Raw genomic sequence first — 18,861 nt, 5'->3', positions numbered from 1 at the left:
ATCACTTCCCCCTCTTGAGATTCTAACTCCCTTTTTCTGTTGAATTGCTTGACCTCCAACTTGTCAGTACATGGACAGTCATCAGGTCATTCAGTTCATTGTTTCTCAACTAGTGGAAAGATTTTTGTTTTTTAAAACATGCAATACTTCCACAGACCACCTGTTGAAAACCCCTGATATAGTAGTGGTCATAATGTAATGTTATAAGCTCAGTGACTATACAGTAGCGAGTAGCCTATCTATGTGTATGGACTGTAAAAAATAAAATAAAAAGCTATGCACAGAAGCCACCCCAAATTAAACATATATCATATAGTGGTAGTCTGGCATTGTATTCTGACAGGTGGCTATTTCTGGATTTCTGAGTCAAACGCAAATTAGAAAATATAATTAATAATCACGACCAATTCCCAAATACATTTGCTTTTAATGGAAAACTACCAGCAGCCGTTTGTCAGCATGCTGACGGGTGCACTCTGGCGAACAGCAACACCAGACTCAGAGGTACCTCTCATCAGATGAGTGACACAGGGGAGTGGTGCGATGTCATTTATGATCAAAGTCATTTTCATGTATAGCTTTATTCTTACCAGTGTATTTCCTAATTGTTATTGTTATCCATTAAATCAGCACGTAGCATTTGACACATGTAATTTTGTTGACAGGTTCCCAAAGACACAAAAAAATAATAAATGAAACCTCCAGTTCAAACCGCATCAATCTATAAACACCACTTTTTGCTCACCACAGAGGATGCATTGTCTTTATTATTCTATATACTGGTATCCGGTAACTAAATTATTCTCACTCACAATATAAGACCTCTTTTCTTAACCTGTACTATATTTGATAGTGTTCGTGTGTGTGTGTGTGTGTATATGAAATCCAGTATTATCTTGTTTCATTTCTATTAGCAACAAAGTCTGCAGTGCATGCTACATCAACATTTCACTGTTTGTACTTGACAAATAAACACTCTTGAATATCTTGAAACGGTTCATATTGCAGAAAGTAAGAGAATAAAAATGTGGATAATGCACTTCATTCCTAGAGAATAAATGGCAAAGAGACAATTTTTACAGTTAAATTAACACTCAGGATATTGCAACGTATACTATAATAAGTCACAGCCTTCTGATTCAGCATTAGTGATCTGAAAGACCCAAAGAAAAAAACAATGTCATGTGCTAGCGCTACATAACTGAACCTCTGCAAACCATCTGTAATCCTACTCTGTTTCATCGTCTGAGCTTTGCACCATTTGGCTGGCATGTGTAATGTAGTCGAAGGCAGGAAACTGGATGGCAAGTTCACTCCACTTGGTACATTTGCTTGGTACATTTGCTTTCTTCTTGCCATTGTATGTCACCACAAAATTCTTGACATGGAGACTCGGACACTTGAGCGAACGGTACAGTTGCATTGACCCCCACCTCTGCAACATAAGATTTGAGATTAGTCACGAATGGACACATCACTTTGCAAATACAGTGAGCAGACCACTCCTTAACAGCTGGCACGTTCTAGTTCAATATCATATCATATACATACCAAAATATGAACTTAATTTAAATTGTGCTATCTATATAGTGCGTGGAAGGAACACGTTATTCCAACTAGTACTTTCCCCTCCATCAGGCGCCCGGCTGGCCAGGGGGAGGCAGTTTATGTTTTTTGTGAGGCCAGGCTACCTACCCTAGGGGACACGGGGAGAACATGCAAACTTCACACAGAAAGGCCCTTTTGCCAACCCCAACCAGGGGAATTGGCACTGACCACAGCGTCCCCCGCGGGAATCGAACCCAGGACCTTCTAGCTGTGAGCCGACAGTGCTACTGACTGCGCCACCATGACCCCATGAAAGAAACATTTCCTAATGAGGAGCAACCGTGTGTGTGTGTGTGTGTGTGCGTGCATGTGGACTTAGCCATGAGGTCAAAACAGTTATGCTGAAATCTGATTGTCTAGCATACTATATATATATATATATATATATATATATAAAAATCATAGTACCTGTCCACAGTCCTTGCATGCTATGAATTCATTGGCTTCGTAGTCCAGACATCTCTCTTGAAGGGTTGTGTTTTCTCTTTGAATGAAGAGTTCACTGTAAAAGAATGATTGTTATTATGCCATTTGATTTGGTGATTGCTGTCATCGGTTTTTTTTCTTTTCAAATGTTAAATATTACATTAAACTAGACTGGATCCTGACATGTTATCAGGGTCTAACCATGATATTGGCATGATACTGGTAAGATACCAACCATGATAGTGACATGATACTAACCATGATATTAAATAATCATGATAGGCTTTTTGTTCAAAACGGGGCAGTCCTGCAAACTTTGAAAGCCAATGTTAGCCAATTAGGATGGAATATGAAATATCGGACAGATCTTTCTTGAGCACATATACTGTGTAACAATTTGCGGGATTTTTGGACAAAATATGGAGGAGTAATAGCAAAAAAAAAGTGTTTTACAAAAGTCAGCCCCCTGGTGGCGCTATAACAGGCCGTTCTGGAAAATTTGGGGCAGAGGTTCATCGTTGGCATCTAGGGAGTGTGTGCACAGTTTGGCATGGATCGGGCCATCGGTGCCGGAGATTAGCTTTTAACGGCCTGGTGGAGAATCAGCTGAGAATTGCAATTTGTACCGAAACTGTGACGTAACATTGACTCTATGCATGTTGTCAATGATCTCAATGTCTTCTCCAGTGCAGACATGTTTGTTGCAGCCTCTGCAACTAAACGCCACTTTAGATGGACTCTCCTTCTTCATATGCTTCTTCGTCTTCACCTGAGCTTGCAGTGTTTTCTCCATTATAGCCTGAATCTGAAAGTTCATGATCTAACAAAATAAACAAACATTTAAAAATCATTTTTAACTTAAAAATAATTGAAATGATGAAAGCATAACCGACAGAAGAACATACCCGTTTGTCATAATCTACTTGATTCAAGTTCTTGATTTTGTCAATGGCTTTTAACATCATTTTCTCACGATACTCATTGACACTCTCCTTTTCAGCAACCCCAGAGCCCTCCACCTCAACCACAGTATAACTGCTGTCCTCCGCTCTTGCTCGACCTTGGGCCTACAAAGATTTACATTGTAAATGGTAAGATAATTGTGTAATATTTTAATACAGTTTATTATATATTGGAGAAGTATATTTTAAGATAGGCCAACAATCATCACAGACCTGAATCATAGCTATCTCATTGGTCACTAGGCCATATCGGATAACAAAGTTGCACTGTGGAATGTCCAAGCCTTCCTCTGCCACTGTGGTAGCAATCAACAAGTTGATTTCCCCACTCCCGAATTTGTTCAAAACATCCTTTTGTTCTGCCTAATTAAAACAAACATTAAGGAGAGAAGCACCGCACAATTAAGCATGTTGCACATGGTGCAAGACACAAAAGGAATGTTTAATCAGAGTGGCTTTCACAGAGGCACACTCACAGAAGTCATTGGTTTGACAACACTTTGGTCCCCTCCTCCGATGACATAGCCGGCTTTGACATCAATCTCCTCAAATTTGGGGTTTTCCTGAATCCACTGACTTAATGCAATGGCACTACGACGTGTCTTGGTGAAAATGATCCCTCTGGCCTTCTCTCTGCTGGTAAACTCGTGCAAAATCTTGCTTTTCAGTTCCGACAGGCTTTTATTCTCATAAGCTGGAATCTTTGCCAGAGCCTGCATCTCCTCCTTGTTCTCTGCAGGACACAAGAGACAAGTTAAAATGCCCCATCTTACCATATTGAGAACAACCAACATAACCATTTTATTTGTAACTTACTGGTATAGAAATATCTATTGGGATAGGGGCAATATTCCAGTACCTCTGAATAAATTAAAGAGGAATCTCTCAGTGTCTGTGATGTGTATGGGAACCTCTTCCTCTGGTGCCACTTTTCTCTTCATCTCCCCCTCCTGATATTTGTTCAGGAAACTGAGTGCATCACACATGCGTATGGTGTTGTGCAGTTGAAGGCTCTCGTTGTACTGCCGAAGATGCTCAGCACAAACACGCACTTTCTGTTTTTTTTCTTTTGCGGCTGTAAAAGGAAGATTATATATTGAAATTAGGGATGTCCCGATCACGTTTTTTTTTGCTCCCAATCCGATTCCGATCATTTGATTTTGAGACATACCAATACCGATCTTTCCGATCCGATCTTTATGTTTTTGACACTTATGACATATCACAATAGCAAATATCCTAATGTATGTCATGTCTAGTCTGTTGTGTGTGTGTGACTATACTTTTATTAGAATGACTGTCATTGTGGGTTTTTTTCTTGAAAGCATGAAATCATAGCAAAATAATGATGTATTGGTTAATTAGAGCAGGGGTTTTCAACTGATTGTGAACCATGGGGACCACCACCCTGACTTAGATGCTATGCTATGCATCCCATGTGTATACATCCCACTGTTTCTCAACCGTTGACTACTACTGGTAAAATATCCTAATAATAATGATTCAACCAGACAATCCGGTACACACTCCTTCTTGAGATTCTAATTCCCTTTTTCTGTTGAACTTTGTCTTGAACTCCAACTTGTCAGTAAATGACTACATGGATGGACTCATCATAGGTCACCAGGTCATTCAGTTCACGGTTTCTCAACTAATGGAAAGAACATTTAAAACGATCAACAAATCCTACATTACCAAATGCATGGTCAGGGACCACATGCAATACCTCCACGGACCACCAGTGGTCCACGGACCACCTGTTGAAAACCCATGAATTAGAGTGAATACAGTTTTACAGCTTATAGAACTGAAGTCAAGTTAAAACTCTTAAAGAGTATCTCTCTCATTCAGAGAGAGTACAACAGACACCTATGCCATCATGCATTTGTTTTCATAATGGGTGTCTTGAAAACCGATCTAGCTCTAGTCTACAGCCTAGGAGCGCCTGTTGCGCAATCCTCAATGTTGCACAACAGTGGGACATCATCGAAAATGTTCCCCCCGTTTAGCCGACGACAACGAAAATCTTATAACATTAATAACTCTACATTTAGCTGCTCCAGCCACATCCGGTATAACTTCCGGTCCGTCGGTAAAAGTGTTCCGTTGCTATAAATCGCTTGGGCGCTATGATTTAATGGATTAAATAACCCCGGTCAATCGGCGCGTTAACCTATGTTAGTAGTATTGATTATACATAATGTAACAACAAGTATCCTCAAAATAGTTTTTTATGAAGTACTGGAACGTTTTAGCAACTAACGGCCACAACTATCCAGTATCTGTTGACCTTGGCCTTCATTATACACCTGTGTGTCAAAGTCTCTCTAGACATAAACACCACACACTCAGACTCACTATTTGAAAACAACACAAGCCACACTGTCACGGCTGGTATCAAGATGTGAAGCTAATCTAAACTAATCCCAGCTGAGACTCGCATGTTCCAAGTTGCCGCTTACCATTTTGTTCTTTTTGGACCACCCACTGCTCATACATCTGAGAGCCAAGGTCACAGGTAGGCTGTAGTTCTGCATGTGTGTGAATGGCATGCATCATTCTTTTGATTACATCCCCAAAAGGATCCTAAACAAAACAAAACAACATTGTCAACATTGTAATTTGTAAATCTGAGTAGAAAAGCTCCTTGATGATGCTCATGTAACAGTTACTGTAAATTAGTGTACCTGTTTTCTCTCTTCCACAGTTGCAATCTTCTTAAATGGTTTATTTGTGTTCTCTGCATGAGTCCTTGTCATGATTTTACAGGCATCCAAGTTTGCACAAATCTACCAAAAGAGACAAAGAGAGACACATTCCTATTGGGGAGATTGCTATTTGTACACTAACTTCATTGTGTCAGGCTGAGAGTTGAACCTAAAAGCTGTTTTCAATTTTTCCCTTTGTGGTAAGAGTATGACAGGCATAGTAAGCTTTATGGCTGCCCAGTGTGCAGGGGCCATGTGGAACATTGGAAACAGCTTGGCAGGGCAATCGGGGTGCCAAACGAATAAGGCAAGGAGGGCGTGGCAGAGCTTCAGAAGCAAGGCATTCAAATGACTTCAAATGAAGGCATGAGATTGGGGATGCTTGTCGTGGTAAAGAGAATTTACACGCAGAATGTGCTCCTCAGCTTTCTCCAGTTTGGTGGCCCCTCCAACGCCTGGTGAAGCAGTCAGACCCAGGATCTGAGGGATGGGCACGGGCTCCTTCTGAACCTTCTTCAGCTTGGAATTCTTGTGCTTCTGCTTCAGGTAGCGCATCATTATGTGGTTGTAGACTTCTCCTTTCGTAGTGTGGTGACACTCATCTATCACAAGCAGCGTCAAATCTGCAGGAGAGAAACGTTACACTCTGATGGGGTAACACAATTTTTTCCACAAAAACCCTCTAAGATTGCATAAGATGCTTTATAAATCAAAGCAGAACAGAGGCACCACAATACTTATGATGAATACAGACTATAGAGTATACAGTAGTTAAGAATAGTACTGTGTGTACAGTGGCACTCTGGTAGTTTATTTACCTGCACCCAGAAACCCCTTTCTTCTCTTTAATGTTTTTAAAGTAAATATAGAGGTGGTTCATTTTCACTCACAAATTACAGCATCCCAATGCCTGAGAGATCCTCCCACACAAACCGCCTCTTTTCTAGGAACTAAACGCTGCACTTTAAGCCACACTACCACATTTACCAGAGACCGTTCCTTCAAAAATAACTCAGAAACAGATTTCACAATGCAGTGCAAGGTGACGAAGTGTACAAATTTGTGACTACGACTTTAACCAGAATGGTACAAATGCATCCCCAGAGAGGTAGAATGTTGGGTTTGGAATGCGTCCGTGTGATGCGGTGATCGAGGCTCTCATGTGAATATGATCAGACGTACACTGATGGCTTGAACAGACATGTGGTCTGGAAGCTAGCAGATAGGAAAAAAAGAGGGGGAAAAAAAGCCTTCAGGCGTTTCAACAAACAGCATATGTTCCACTGAGATGGCTATTCCACCTCGGACTGTTGAGTGCCAGCGAGAACGACCAGAAGATGCCGGAAGAGTTTGACAAGAGCCTGTCAGATTTATTGTCAGGGGAGATGTTGTGAGTCCTCCTGTTTGTCTCCTACTCCAAAACCTGGCAATGCCTCTGGCAAAGGCCCGATAGGCTTCAACGCCACTGAAGAATGTCCTCTACACGCCACAGAGGATTCAAATAATATATTTACCATGGCATCCCTCTTGGGAATGAAATAGATATGCCAAAAAATATGTTTAAAATAATATATTTGGTATTACCTGATTTATTAATGCTAATCAAAAATGAAAGATGAATATGTAATGTAGGCTATAGAACACTTAATACATGAGAATTCCAGCCTATTTTTTCCTCTCTCTCATGTGTATAGTGCATATTGTGTGATTAACTAAATTCAAGCCACACGGAAATATCCCACCTGCAACGTATAAGTGTTAATGTAAGCTTGAATGTGTACAAATGGAACCAAATGGAGCCTTGTGGGTCCATTTGTACACTCTGAGAGTTGAATGAACCAACAGTATTTGATAGTGTAGCGTGAATGGATAAGCTGTGTCATATCATTCCATGCTGTGCTTGACGCTCGTCGTATCATGATGCAAACTGAAAGGAAGAAATCATAGTGCAACGTCTCACCGCTTAACCGAACCCCTTCGTCCTCCCCACTATTGGCTCTCTCCAAGTAGTTCTCTAGGATCTGGGCCGTGCATATGATGACATCATGCTTCTTCACGATCTCTGTGAAAGAGATTTTGCGTGGGGAGTCTCCACTGACTCTCTCCACCTTGTAGCTGTGCTTCAGAAAGGGCCAGAATTCTGCGTTATAATGCTGGTCAACAAGGGGCACCTGTGGGACATCAAAATCCTCAGTGTTCGTGTAGTGTATCCACATTAACCCTGGCATGCCCCCCCAAAAACGAATTGTTATATATTATGTAATAATAATAATTAAAACAAATCTATTTTCAATATTTGTCGTACATATATAGAGGCTTAAGTAGTTTAACTAACACAAAAGTGGCAAAAAACCCAAAATTGCAGTATTACAGCGATGTGAGTTAACTCGCATTGCAAAATAACAGCTGTATATAAAGTCTAAAGTTCATTGATGCCTGAAAACAGTCCATGATCATAATAAATAATGAATTGTTTAGACTCTACTGAAACATTGCAGCACAGATGTGTATCTAATGAGACATTTTGTTTGAGGCAGGAATTCAAATTGGCCGTACAATAATTTGGAATATTTACAATTTCAGGAGGTTCAGCGGGAGAGCACTCCCGTTTCTGCCAAAAACAATACTACAAATGTGTTCTTTTCTAATGTTTCCAGCAAGCAATAAGCTATAAATCCACATTTTTTTAAGGATTTTTGTCAAGTTGGTCCCTACAAAGCAGTATTTTAGGGCACAGTCACACATTACAGTGCAGTGCCTGGGGAAACTATTTAATATGAATTGGGATAAGTAATGACAGTGATTTTCCAAAGCTGAACAAAAGGGAACAGGATACAGTATCTAAACCTTAAGGCATGTAATTTGTGGTTAGCCGGACCACTGGTTTAAATTCACTGAGAAGCACAGAAATGGCTTGGGATCTTCAAAGGAACATAAATAGGGCAGGCCAGTATCCAGTGTAGTATAGTGTATAAAGAGAGACATTATTTTGTACCTTGTTCACCAGGACAACCACTTTCCCTGATTGTCCTGCCCTTCTCCTGCCATCAAGATGTTCTTTGGTAATATAGACGGCAACTCTGGTTTTACCACTTCCTGTAGGCAGGCATACGATGATGTTTTTTCCCTCCAAGGCAGGTGTAGCAACGTCCATCTGATAATCTCGAAGAACAATGTCTGCTTTTTTGGGGCTTCCAGCAATGGCTGCGGTGCTGGTTTCTCCTTCAAGAAAGCAAGGCAAAGCAGAGGTTTCAGACCAATGTCCACGTCGGCAACCAGCAATTACTTTATAGGCTACAACATTTTACAAGCACAGGAAAAGCTGTTTGAGGTTTTGATCTTTCAGTAAAATACATCTTCAATGCTATGTTTAAGATTACATTAGGTACATACAAATACGAGAAGAAAAAGAAGAAAAAACTAAAATCATTATTATAAACACGGTTGTGTCTCAGTAGAAAACCTTGGAAGCTGTGCTGTTTGGCAGAATATGGTTGAGGATGCTCTCAGTTCGGAACTCACCAAAATCCAAACATGGCTTACCGATAACAAACTCTCACTACATCTCGGAAAAACAGAACATTCTTTTTGGGCGCAAACATTAAAATAAATGTAAATGATTTCAAGGTCAGAGTTGACGACATTGTAATCTTCAGCAAATAAGAGATTAAATATCTTGGTTGTATTCTTGACAACAAACTGACAGGTGACAGCATGGCAACAAGGGTTATCAAAAAAGTAAACCAAATTACAAGATTTCTGGGCAGAATTTCTTCGTTTGTCAACAAAAGTGCTCTCAAGACACTAGCTGGAGCCACTTTGACTGTCACTAAAGACCAAGCTACAAACCTCCCAAAACAAACTAATTTGATTACTCCTCGGTCTGGGGCCCATGACCCATCTTTTTGCAACCCAGTTTGATACCCTAGGGTGGCTCCGGATAGAAAGTTAGAGCTTAGAGTTAAGCAATTTAAATTGGGACTGACATTTAAAATGCAGCTTTTCCCTCTATGCCAAACATGGGCAAATTCTACAACACTGCCTGGAATGTCCTAACTCCCTCCCTCAAATAATTCTAATCCCTAGCGTCCTTTAAAACAGGCCTGAAAATCCACCTTTCAGCATGCCGAAGGGAGAGGAAATGATCCCCCCCCTACCCCCCCTTGTTCCCCAACCTGTACACATTTTTGTTATTTTTACCTTTTTGTTGTAGTTACTTTTCATGTCATGATTATGAATTGAATATCCAGGACCTGAATGGAAACAACTTTTTTCGGTGATCCCTTTGGAAGTGTGTTTGACTATACCCTGTACTGATGCTGATTACATTTCTGTGCCATTGCGCTCCAATACTTTGCATCGCGCCTCCATTTCCCAGAAGCCCTGAGAAGCCAGTGTGACTGATTCTTCAAGTGTGATCCAAACGTGTGACATATCCTATGTTCTCTGGAAACCCCGTAAGTCTTAAAAGTAATCAAAAAAACTGCGAATTAAACAATGAAAACGTAACACGGAAAGTGTTATGGAGGAAATTCAACTATTAGCCATATACATAATAAGCCAGAAAACCCACAGGGCCTGCTTGATTGAGAACTTTGAAATCTTGGCCTGGGCCGCCGGCGTGGTGGTCCTAAGCTGTAATGCCAGCCTGACAGTGTGTTGCGGGTTCGAATCGCGATCCCGATGACCTTTGTTGCGTGTCAATCCCCATCTCTCTCCCACATTTCATTTCATTCCTATCATTGAAGGCATAATAAAGCTAAAAATAAATAAAAAGAGAATGTTGAAACTCAAAAAGAGACCAACAAACATTGCAGAACACACATGCAACCACTTTTTTGGAAATGTAGGGCAAACTGAATTCACAGCACAGCCACTCGCAGATTTATCATATTATAAAAAATAGTTTGAGGCTAATTGTATTTTTGTATGTACAACATTAAATGTGATATGTGAGAGCATGACAGACACGTGCATGCAGCATGACACACACACACACACACACACACACACACACACACACACACACACACACACACACACACACAGTGAATGTAGATTTCCTGAGCTTTCCCTGGCTGTCTCCTGTTTGTTTTCATATCCCTGGTGTCATTAACCTACTTGTAAGTGAAACTTACAAGGTCATCTTAACAATGGAATCTTAACAATGGAAGAGTTTGGCAGCAGGACGTTAACTATGAAACAAAAGATATTTGCATGAATTAGTTCTTACAAGCTGTACTGTTAAAGTGCATTATAAAGTACACGCTTATTGAAACACTTGTGTAAACGAGGCACTCTATTCATTTGTCGTCAGAGTTCAATGCAAAATGTTGCTGTGAAGCACATAATTGTCTATATTGGCATTAAACATTCTGTGTAGATTAGTTTACAACCCAGCGCCATGGAGTTACTGTAGCATATGTTTGCAATTGAAAGGCCTGGCTATGCTCCGTACTCTTTAACCTCTAGTCTGTGGCTGTCATGTTACACACATGGAACATATTCAGGAGATTAACACGGCAGACTGGAGGAACGCTCCTATTGAAAACCCATTCTCATGTGACGTTTTCTAACACTGTACACTTCTCTGAGGTCTAAATCAAAATCTATGCACCCAAAATACAGTGAGAAAACTAGGTCGAATGAAACATTATTGTTATACGGTATACAATGTTTGTTACAAGCTGATGAATATGATGCTTTTTATGCCAACATAAGTTTAAATGAGTAAATAATATATTTCTTTATATGAAATAAATAGACATAGACAGACAAGATAATGCTCAAAACAATGAGAAAGACATCCAAACAAGAGTACAACTAGGAGTGTGCTAGTGGCCCCTAGAGGCTGTGCTGCTCCTTACACCCAACTGGACCAATGGTCTCACTATTAGGCAGAATGGTGGTGGTCGGGGCACATTTTAAATTCTCTGAATGAGGTGCTAGAGCTGGGGTCTTTAAGATTGACCATCTGCATACTCCAGAACAGGGGTGGGCCTTTTTTTTTTACATTACTGGATAAAGGCAATTGTCAGCACACAGCTAAATCAATGTGCACAAGAAGAAAGTCTACGTCATAATGACACAGTGAACTGAGTGAAGCCATGGCAGCCATCTACCCATAGAGGACATACCCCAAGCCCCCAGGATGGCTGGGCAACGTTGAAGTAGTCTCCCTACTGGTCAAAACCTGGTACTGCTGGCTGGCTGGGCCCAGGTTAAATGTATGAATGAATCATGACGTAGGACGTGACGTAGATGTACCACAAGAAAAGTGCGAGGGGTACTATGATAGGAGCCAACCAATCATATCAATACTAGAGGGGTACTACCCGGGAGACTTTGTCAGTGTGCTTCAAACACCACTGAGCAACTTCCATTGAAGTGAATAGCGGGGGGTGGGGCTGTCGCTCCTCAATTAATTCTCTATATATATTATAGCTCTATGACATACCCTGTTTTCCCTTCTTACACATCCTTTTCGCCTTTCTTTTGTGTGTGTATGTGTGTCTATTAGTCGGTACTAGCAGCACGGTTATGGTGGTTACTGCATCTATACATCATCATGATAAAAGGAACCGTTCACGTCAGTGTTTATTGGTTTGCATATTGAATATTATTGAGCAGTGAATATTTTAAATTAATCACAGTCCCACCTGTTTCTGAAAGATGCAAGCCATTTACCAGTTGCCTGCTTTCAACAAATTCTTCATTGTATAGGTCTGAAAAGAGATGAGAGATATAACTATACTACACCATTATACAAAATATTTACATCCTGATACCATAGAGCATCGCCCCATTTCATGATGACGAGCAGCCCGGAAGAGAATTCCCCATTTATTTTCCCATAGACGTTTCAGAAAGTATTTATTTAAAGACCTGTAAGCCTTGAACAAAGCCAACTCGGATGGTGACAAATCATGACAATAAACACATTTTTTGGGCCGAACAAATAATTAGAAAGAAGGAAAAACAACAACAAAAAATTATTGTCATGAGTTGTCACCATCCAAGTTGGCAAGAGCGATGCTCTATTGTTGACTGGATGCGTAAAAGATTTAAAACATCTGTTAATAAACAATGATCTTCTAAGTCGATTCCATGACATTCAGTTCATGTAAGATTGAAGAAGAAGGTTGACTCAAATGCACCATCCTCTGGTTTCTTTTACACATCGATATTGATTTTAAGTAATAAATATTAATGCCGCTGCCATTTACTACTTACTAGCGCTAGAATCTTGCTTTACTGTTGTCAGGGAGTCACAATTACATTTGACATATTATTCAAATGTAGCCTACAGAATACTGTGTTGTCCTTGTTGTGGCTGTTGGGCAGAAGGAGAAACCTTTTATCTCCATATTTTAACATTTCATTGTTTTTATAAATGCCCTACTTTGTCATACTACAGACTGTGTCACAAAAAATTGGCAAAAATAGCTGATCTACAAGCTTACGTGTCACGATGATGTGACAAGTGAGCTTCTATATTCTACTTTTGAAAATATGTCGGGTGAAAGTGAAAGTGTTAAGTCTGTCTGTGGATTTGTATACATATGAGGTTAATTTTTCCATTTTCTGAAATGTAAGAGTGCAGGTGGATGTCCCAACACCGCCACGATATGTAACAACAGTGAGCCTCTTCCCTCAGAGCCCACCCTCACCCACCCTCAAGACCCCTGCCTTCCCTCATATTGCATAGGGAAGGCAGGGCCATTCAGGCAACTGCCACTCTAGTTGACCTACTTTATAAACATCTGGAAGGAAATAAAAATCATGCCAGGCTGCTTTTTATTGATTTTTCATGAGCGTTCAATACGATCCAGCCCCACGTTCTGGTAGAGAAACTAACTAACACCTTCGTTCTAGAGTCTAGACATGCTGTGCAAAAAGGGCCAGCAATGCCTGTCTATGAAAATTGTCTAGATTTAATGTTGACAAAAGCCTGATGAAACTGTTCTATATAGTGCCTACATACATTCCGTCATTTCTTTCTCCTGTATCTGTTGGTACGGTAACCTCGTCATCAAGGATAAAACTTCCCTTGGTAGAATTGTGAAAACTGCTTCTAAAATTACTGGCATCCAATTGGAGAGCCTTGATTTATTTTATAATAGACAGCTGCTCAAAAAAGCCCTGTCCATCCGCTCAAATAGTGACCACCCACTCAGTTCGGAGTATATGCTGCTGCCATCTGGCCTTCGCTTGTGTGTCCCTAGGACCACAGGTACAAATACTCCTTTGTCCCTGCCTCGATCTGAGCAGTCAATGCTGCCGGAAGAAGGTAAAAACTGTGATGATGATGACAATGAAGATGATATTTAGTAGGCTACCTAGCACTTATCACTTGGCTCTTGGCACATTATGATGATGTCACTTCATGATGATGACACTGCTGCTATGATGCCTCACTTTGTACTGAACTTGGTTGGCTACTCTTGCATGAGCACAGATGACAACATGGCTCATGCCATGTTGTCCTATTCTATGTTGTCTGTTGCTGTTCTGTACTGTCTTTATGTTACAAACCTCTATGAACTGCTGCAAATCAAATTGCCCTCCGGGGACATTAATAAAGAACTTGAACTCAACAGTACCTTCTGTAGTGTTACTGACACTGTCCAGTGACTCCTCCTGTGGGATAGAACAGCCTTCTCCGCCCTCTGTTGCAGCATCACTTCTTGCAAGTTCACCCTCATCTGTCAGTGGAGACAGGCTATCAGTCTCACCTGAGACATGCAAGCACGAACACACACACACACACACACACACACACACACACACACACACACACACACACACACACACACACACACACACACACACACACACACACACACACACACACACACACACACATACATCAAATCCTCTTATTTATATATAATTTATTGTATTCGTATGCCCTATTTAAAACAGCTTGGTCGATGGCTGTGTTCAATGTATAGTGAATTGAAGGAAAAATTATGTGCAAACTACAATACTGTACTGTGTGTGAAATCAAATTGAATACATTTAAAGTTTACAATTTTAACGATTCGTATGCATAAATAAAATATGAACTTTTATGGATAGCATTCCTCATGGTGATTATGATCTCTACTTATACCTTGTATGTCATTGGAAGGACTCCCTCCTGTTAGTTCCTGATATAGGATTAGGTGCTCTGTTTCACGCAGAACATTCAGGAATTTGGAGAACCATCCTGGCCGACATCTCACAATTCTTCTCAGAAGTTCACGAGCTCCATTCATATTTCCATTGTTCGTTGTTATAGCAAGTATCTAGAACATGAACATATAAGTTAGTTTGAGTATACATGCATGTAGCTGTCCCAGCAATGGGTATTTTGTAATATTCTATTTTATTGCTCACCTTTCTGAAAATGTATAATATGTGAACATTATGTATGTTTATTTGGGTACATATTGTATTTGTATGCTGTGTGTGGTGCCTGGTTTTCATAGTTTTAGAAATATAGTGCTTTCAAATTTGAGACATTTATAGGCAGATAGTGGCACTTCAAAAAATCACTTTCACCTAGAAACTCCATTCACACTTTGTAAAATTCAGTTTACTGTGGAGACACATGCTGGAACTTTTTACTTTGAAATGTTTTGTAGTTTCTGAGTTATTTAACTTAAAGGCCCAATGCATTCTCAATGGCAATAGCACAAACTTTGGCATGCTACATGAACCCATGACCCTCACCAGTCTGGCCCCTGTCTGGACAACAACCCCCTTCCCCAAAGGTAGCTCCCTCAGAGGAGGGAGTTATGGCCAAATATCACAATGCGACAATATCATTATGCTTACAATATTAATAATTCTGTTTTAAGTTAATAGTAGTGGTAAAATGTAAACTATATTTTTGGGGTAGTTAATCATTCAGTCTATCCACTATTGAGAGTATGTTCTCTCTTTAATTACAGCAGCAGTATTTATTTTAGAAGCTTAAGTCCTTGTATCAGTAAGTCTTGAATAGATTAGTAAAGATAATGAGATATACAGAAGGGGGCTGTAATGCAACTATTAAGGATGCAAACTGCCTTGATACCCCATGAAGAAGAAGGATCAGTAAATCTGTGATCCACATAATGGGTCTAGATCTGATCCCGGCTCGTTTCGTGAAACAGGCCCCCTGAACTCAGTCAGAACAATTAAAGCTTGAGTTTCAGTGGTGCAAGGAACTCTTCCCACGTCTAAAAAGAGTGTCCTTAAATAAAGAATATAAGAGAAGATAAAGAATATAAGAGAAGATAACGTAGCTCTCCTAAAATAATCTGCAGAAGGCGCACACGGTATGTTACATGTTGTTTTCTTTGTTTGTAAACAGTGTTGTACTTCTGTCGATCGTTTAATTGTTTGTGTACATCGCATTGTGTTTGTTTATATAATAGGCTACGAACATCATGATTGACTGACAACAAGGACATTCATATTTCATGTTTTATTGTGTTTAAAAGGATAGGCTATTGTTATGTTTTGTGTTTTTCACGTTGTCTTGGGGAAATAAACAACCTTGAGATATCAGTTGGAGCGTTTGTAATTCTGCTGGATAGGAGTGGTTATAATGCAATCAGATTCAGTACAGAGCAAAGTTGCTCATTCTAAACACGAGTGCAATGTTAGGCTGCCATCTTCTGGTCAATGCCTGCAAAGACGAATGACCCATGCAACTATCCATTTGAGCCAATTTAAGCAAAGCCAAAATCAGCCAGATGTTTCTGCATGTAGAAAGACATTTTCACATTGAATCACATTTGTTTTGTTTTTTAGATATTAAAAGCATGAAACGATTTATTTATTCATTGGTATCAACGCTTTTTGGAAGATTGATACATAATGGATATCCTATAGCTACTATACTATATAATATCCAGATCACTGATCTCGTTCAAACCAGATTCGGCAGTTCTGCCTACTTCCGGGTCCAGGACCTATTTGTTGTCCCCGTGGTGGAAAGCCTGGTGAGGCGAGGTTAGTATATTAGAAGAAGGGTTGGAAGGGTGAACGGAGTTTTCGTAACTGTCTTACTACGGTATATGGCTCTGCAGTGCTTGACCCAGACTTGATAAAAGCTGCTGCTGACAAAGCGATATAAGGCCCAAGGCAAGTTCTCACAACTTACAATTTCGCTGTCCTCTTGGGTGAGAATTTCTTCAGAAAGGCAGGCGATGCATACATCATTCGTTTTCATGTCCAAAAGATTTGTACAGAGAAGTTCAATAAGTCGAACGCAGTAATCATTATTTGCCTCTACTTTGGGGCTTGAAAGGTTTGCCTCCACATAATCAGCTGCATATTGACAACCTCCGGCAGACAGAGCGTCAACAAATTCCCTGAACCAGCCGTCTCCATGTGGCTCCTTTATGACAATATTTATGAGGGAATCCGCGGCATTTATGTTGCACTCAGCTCTTGCCTGGTTCCTAATGCGCTCCTTCTGCTCGCTGTCAATAGAATGCATAAGATCCAAAACAGGGTCGACTTGGATGAGTCTTCGTAACCTTGGTCTGACGCTTTCAATGAGATTTATTAATCTCACTGTGTTAACATCATCCGATTCCATCGTGAATTAATTTATAATTCACAACATGTACACTAGGACAGGATTTACAGAGTAGACTACGAATACCGTACCGACCCCCGGACCTGTACGCAATACACCGCTGACCGCTCTTCGCTGTGGGGCTGGGACCGACCGAGGCTATTAAATACACCGTGACTCGAGAGTTTTCGATTAGTTTCGTTTCTCTCATAGCCTTAGATATAGACATGGGCATGGCTCCTCTAAAGTACACACCTCTACAAATAGAATAGTTAAATAGCCTACTCGGACACTAGATGTCAGCAGAGCCTGGCTCTGGAATTTGTCCGGTTTGCGATTTGACAAACTCTGAGTTTACCCATTACATTATAATTCACATACCGGTCCGGTATAGACCTAAATAAAAAAGCTTAAATATTAGTTCTATACAAGGAAGGTTAACTCTGAATCAATTCAGAGATTATTATTTTTTCAGTAGGACAGAGATTAAAAACAGATTTAACAGACTTTAATTTACCCTACTGCAGTAGGCTGTACTATAGGCTCGCCCTTTCCCTAGCATGGGGGCAGGTTTATTAAAGGGACATTTCACCGCTGGAAGATGTAATAGTATTATAGTATTTGTAGTACATATTAGATAACACTCATAACAGTATCACAATTTGAAATGTGCACCTTATGCTGGCCAGGAAAAAGAATGAAGTCTGTGTGTTCGACTAGGGTTTGACTGGATTGCTGAAATGCCCATAATGCTTTAGTGCACTTCTTGTGGAGAGGGGGAGGCTGCATGGAGGTTTGACTTTGTGGTCCAGGAAGGACGTAAGACCATATTTTCATGTTTTTGGTCATGAACATGGCGTCATGACTAAAATTTAAACCAAAAAAACCCCAGGAGTGTTTCTTGTGTCGTAAACATCATTCAAATAAGCTCTTGTTGCAAAAGGGGTGAAGTGGTCCTTTAATATATAAAACTGCACAATTTCTTCATTTCTCCCTATAGACAGAGATAGGCTACTGACCAGTGACCATAATATACTGCTGCATGACCATGATACTTATAGCCTGGCTAATTAGCCAGACTCAGGCAATTTATTTTTTGCCAACGGCTGATTTGGTCTGACTTATTAGCCAGGTAAGTCTCATGGTCGGGGGGGTAGGACCAAGGGATTTGGGATTTGTTTATAAACATTTTGGTATTTGTTTATAAACATTTGTGATTTGTTTATAAACATTTGTGATTTGTTTATAAACATTTGTGATTTGTTTATAAACATTTTGGGATTTGTTTATAAACATTTGGAATTTGTTTACAAACATTTGGGATTTGTTTATAAACATTTGGGATTTGTAAGTCTCATGGGGGGGGTAGGACCACTACCAGTTGTCCTGTAGTAAGTCTCATGGTCGGGGGGGTAGGACCAAGTCTCATGGGTTTTGGGATTTGTTTATAAACATTTTGGTATTTGTTTATAAACATTTGGGATTTGTTTATAAACATTTGGGATTTGTTTATAAACATTTGTGATTTGTTTATAAACATTTTGGGATTTGTTTATAAACATTTGGGATTTGTTTATAAACATTTGGGATTTGTAAGTCT

At 40.0% G+C, this 18,861-nt stretch overlaps 1 protein-coding gene across 4 annotated transcripts; it reads right to left on the bottom strand.

The window, feature by feature from the left end:
• Positions 1 to 407: 407 nt before the first annotated feature.
• On the bottom strand, positions 408 to 17,422 carry ifih1 (interferon induced with helicase C domain 1). 4 transcript variants are annotated; one of them, XM_080786517.1, is made up of 16 exons: positions 16,842 to 17,422; positions 14,820 to 14,994; positions 14,308 to 14,439; positions 12,364 to 12,429; positions 8,700 to 8,926; positions 7,665 to 7,875; positions 6,110 to 6,327; positions 5,684 to 5,785; positions 5,459 to 5,582; positions 3,856 to 4,071; positions 3,473 to 3,729; positions 3,210 to 3,359; positions 2,940 to 3,101; positions 2,661 to 2,854; positions 2,017 to 2,110; positions 408 to 1,435 (listed from the first exon to the last, which is right to left on the bottom strand). In XM_080786517.1, the coding sequence occupies exons 1-16, from the start codon at positions 17,280 to 17,282 to the stop codon at positions 1,229 to 1,231; spliced, it is 2,976 nt and encodes a 991-aa protein (XP_080642643.1). In that variant the 5' UTR covers positions 17,283 to 17,422; the 3' UTR covers positions 408 to 1,228. The 4 variants fall into 4 exon arrangements, with proteins under 4 accessions (XP_080642643.1, XP_080642644.1, XP_080642645.1 ...); XM_080786518.1 differs by having other exon boundaries at positions 14,308 to 14,409; XM_080786519.1 differs by lacking the exon at positions 12,364 to 12,429.
• Between the last annotated feature and the right edge of the window lie 1,439 nt (positions 17,423 to 18,861).

The sequence above is a fragment of the Protomyctophum bolini genome (genome assembly GCF_963924005.1).
Source record: "Protomyctophum bolini genome assembly, chromosome: 16".
Classification (NCBI taxonomy): domain Eukaryota; kingdom Metazoa; phylum Chordata; class Actinopteri; order Myctophiformes; family Myctophidae; genus Protomyctophum; species Protomyctophum bolini.
Note: the sequence above shows the minus strand (reverse complement) of the source record. Positions and strands in the feature narration are given on the sequence as shown.

Coding starts and splice junctions, on each gene's coding strand:
- ifih1 (XM_080786517.1), bottom strand. CDS start 17,282: ATGGAATCGGATGATGTTAACACAGTGAGATTAATAAATCTCATTGAA. Junction 14,995..16,841: donor CCCAAGAGGACAGCGAAATT/GTAAGTTGTGAG, acceptor TTCATGTTCTAG/ATACTTGCTATAACAACGAA. Junction 12,430..14,307: donor TGTCAGTAACACTACAGAAG/GTACTGTTGAGT, acceptor ATCTCTTTTCAG/ACCTATACAATGAAGAATTT.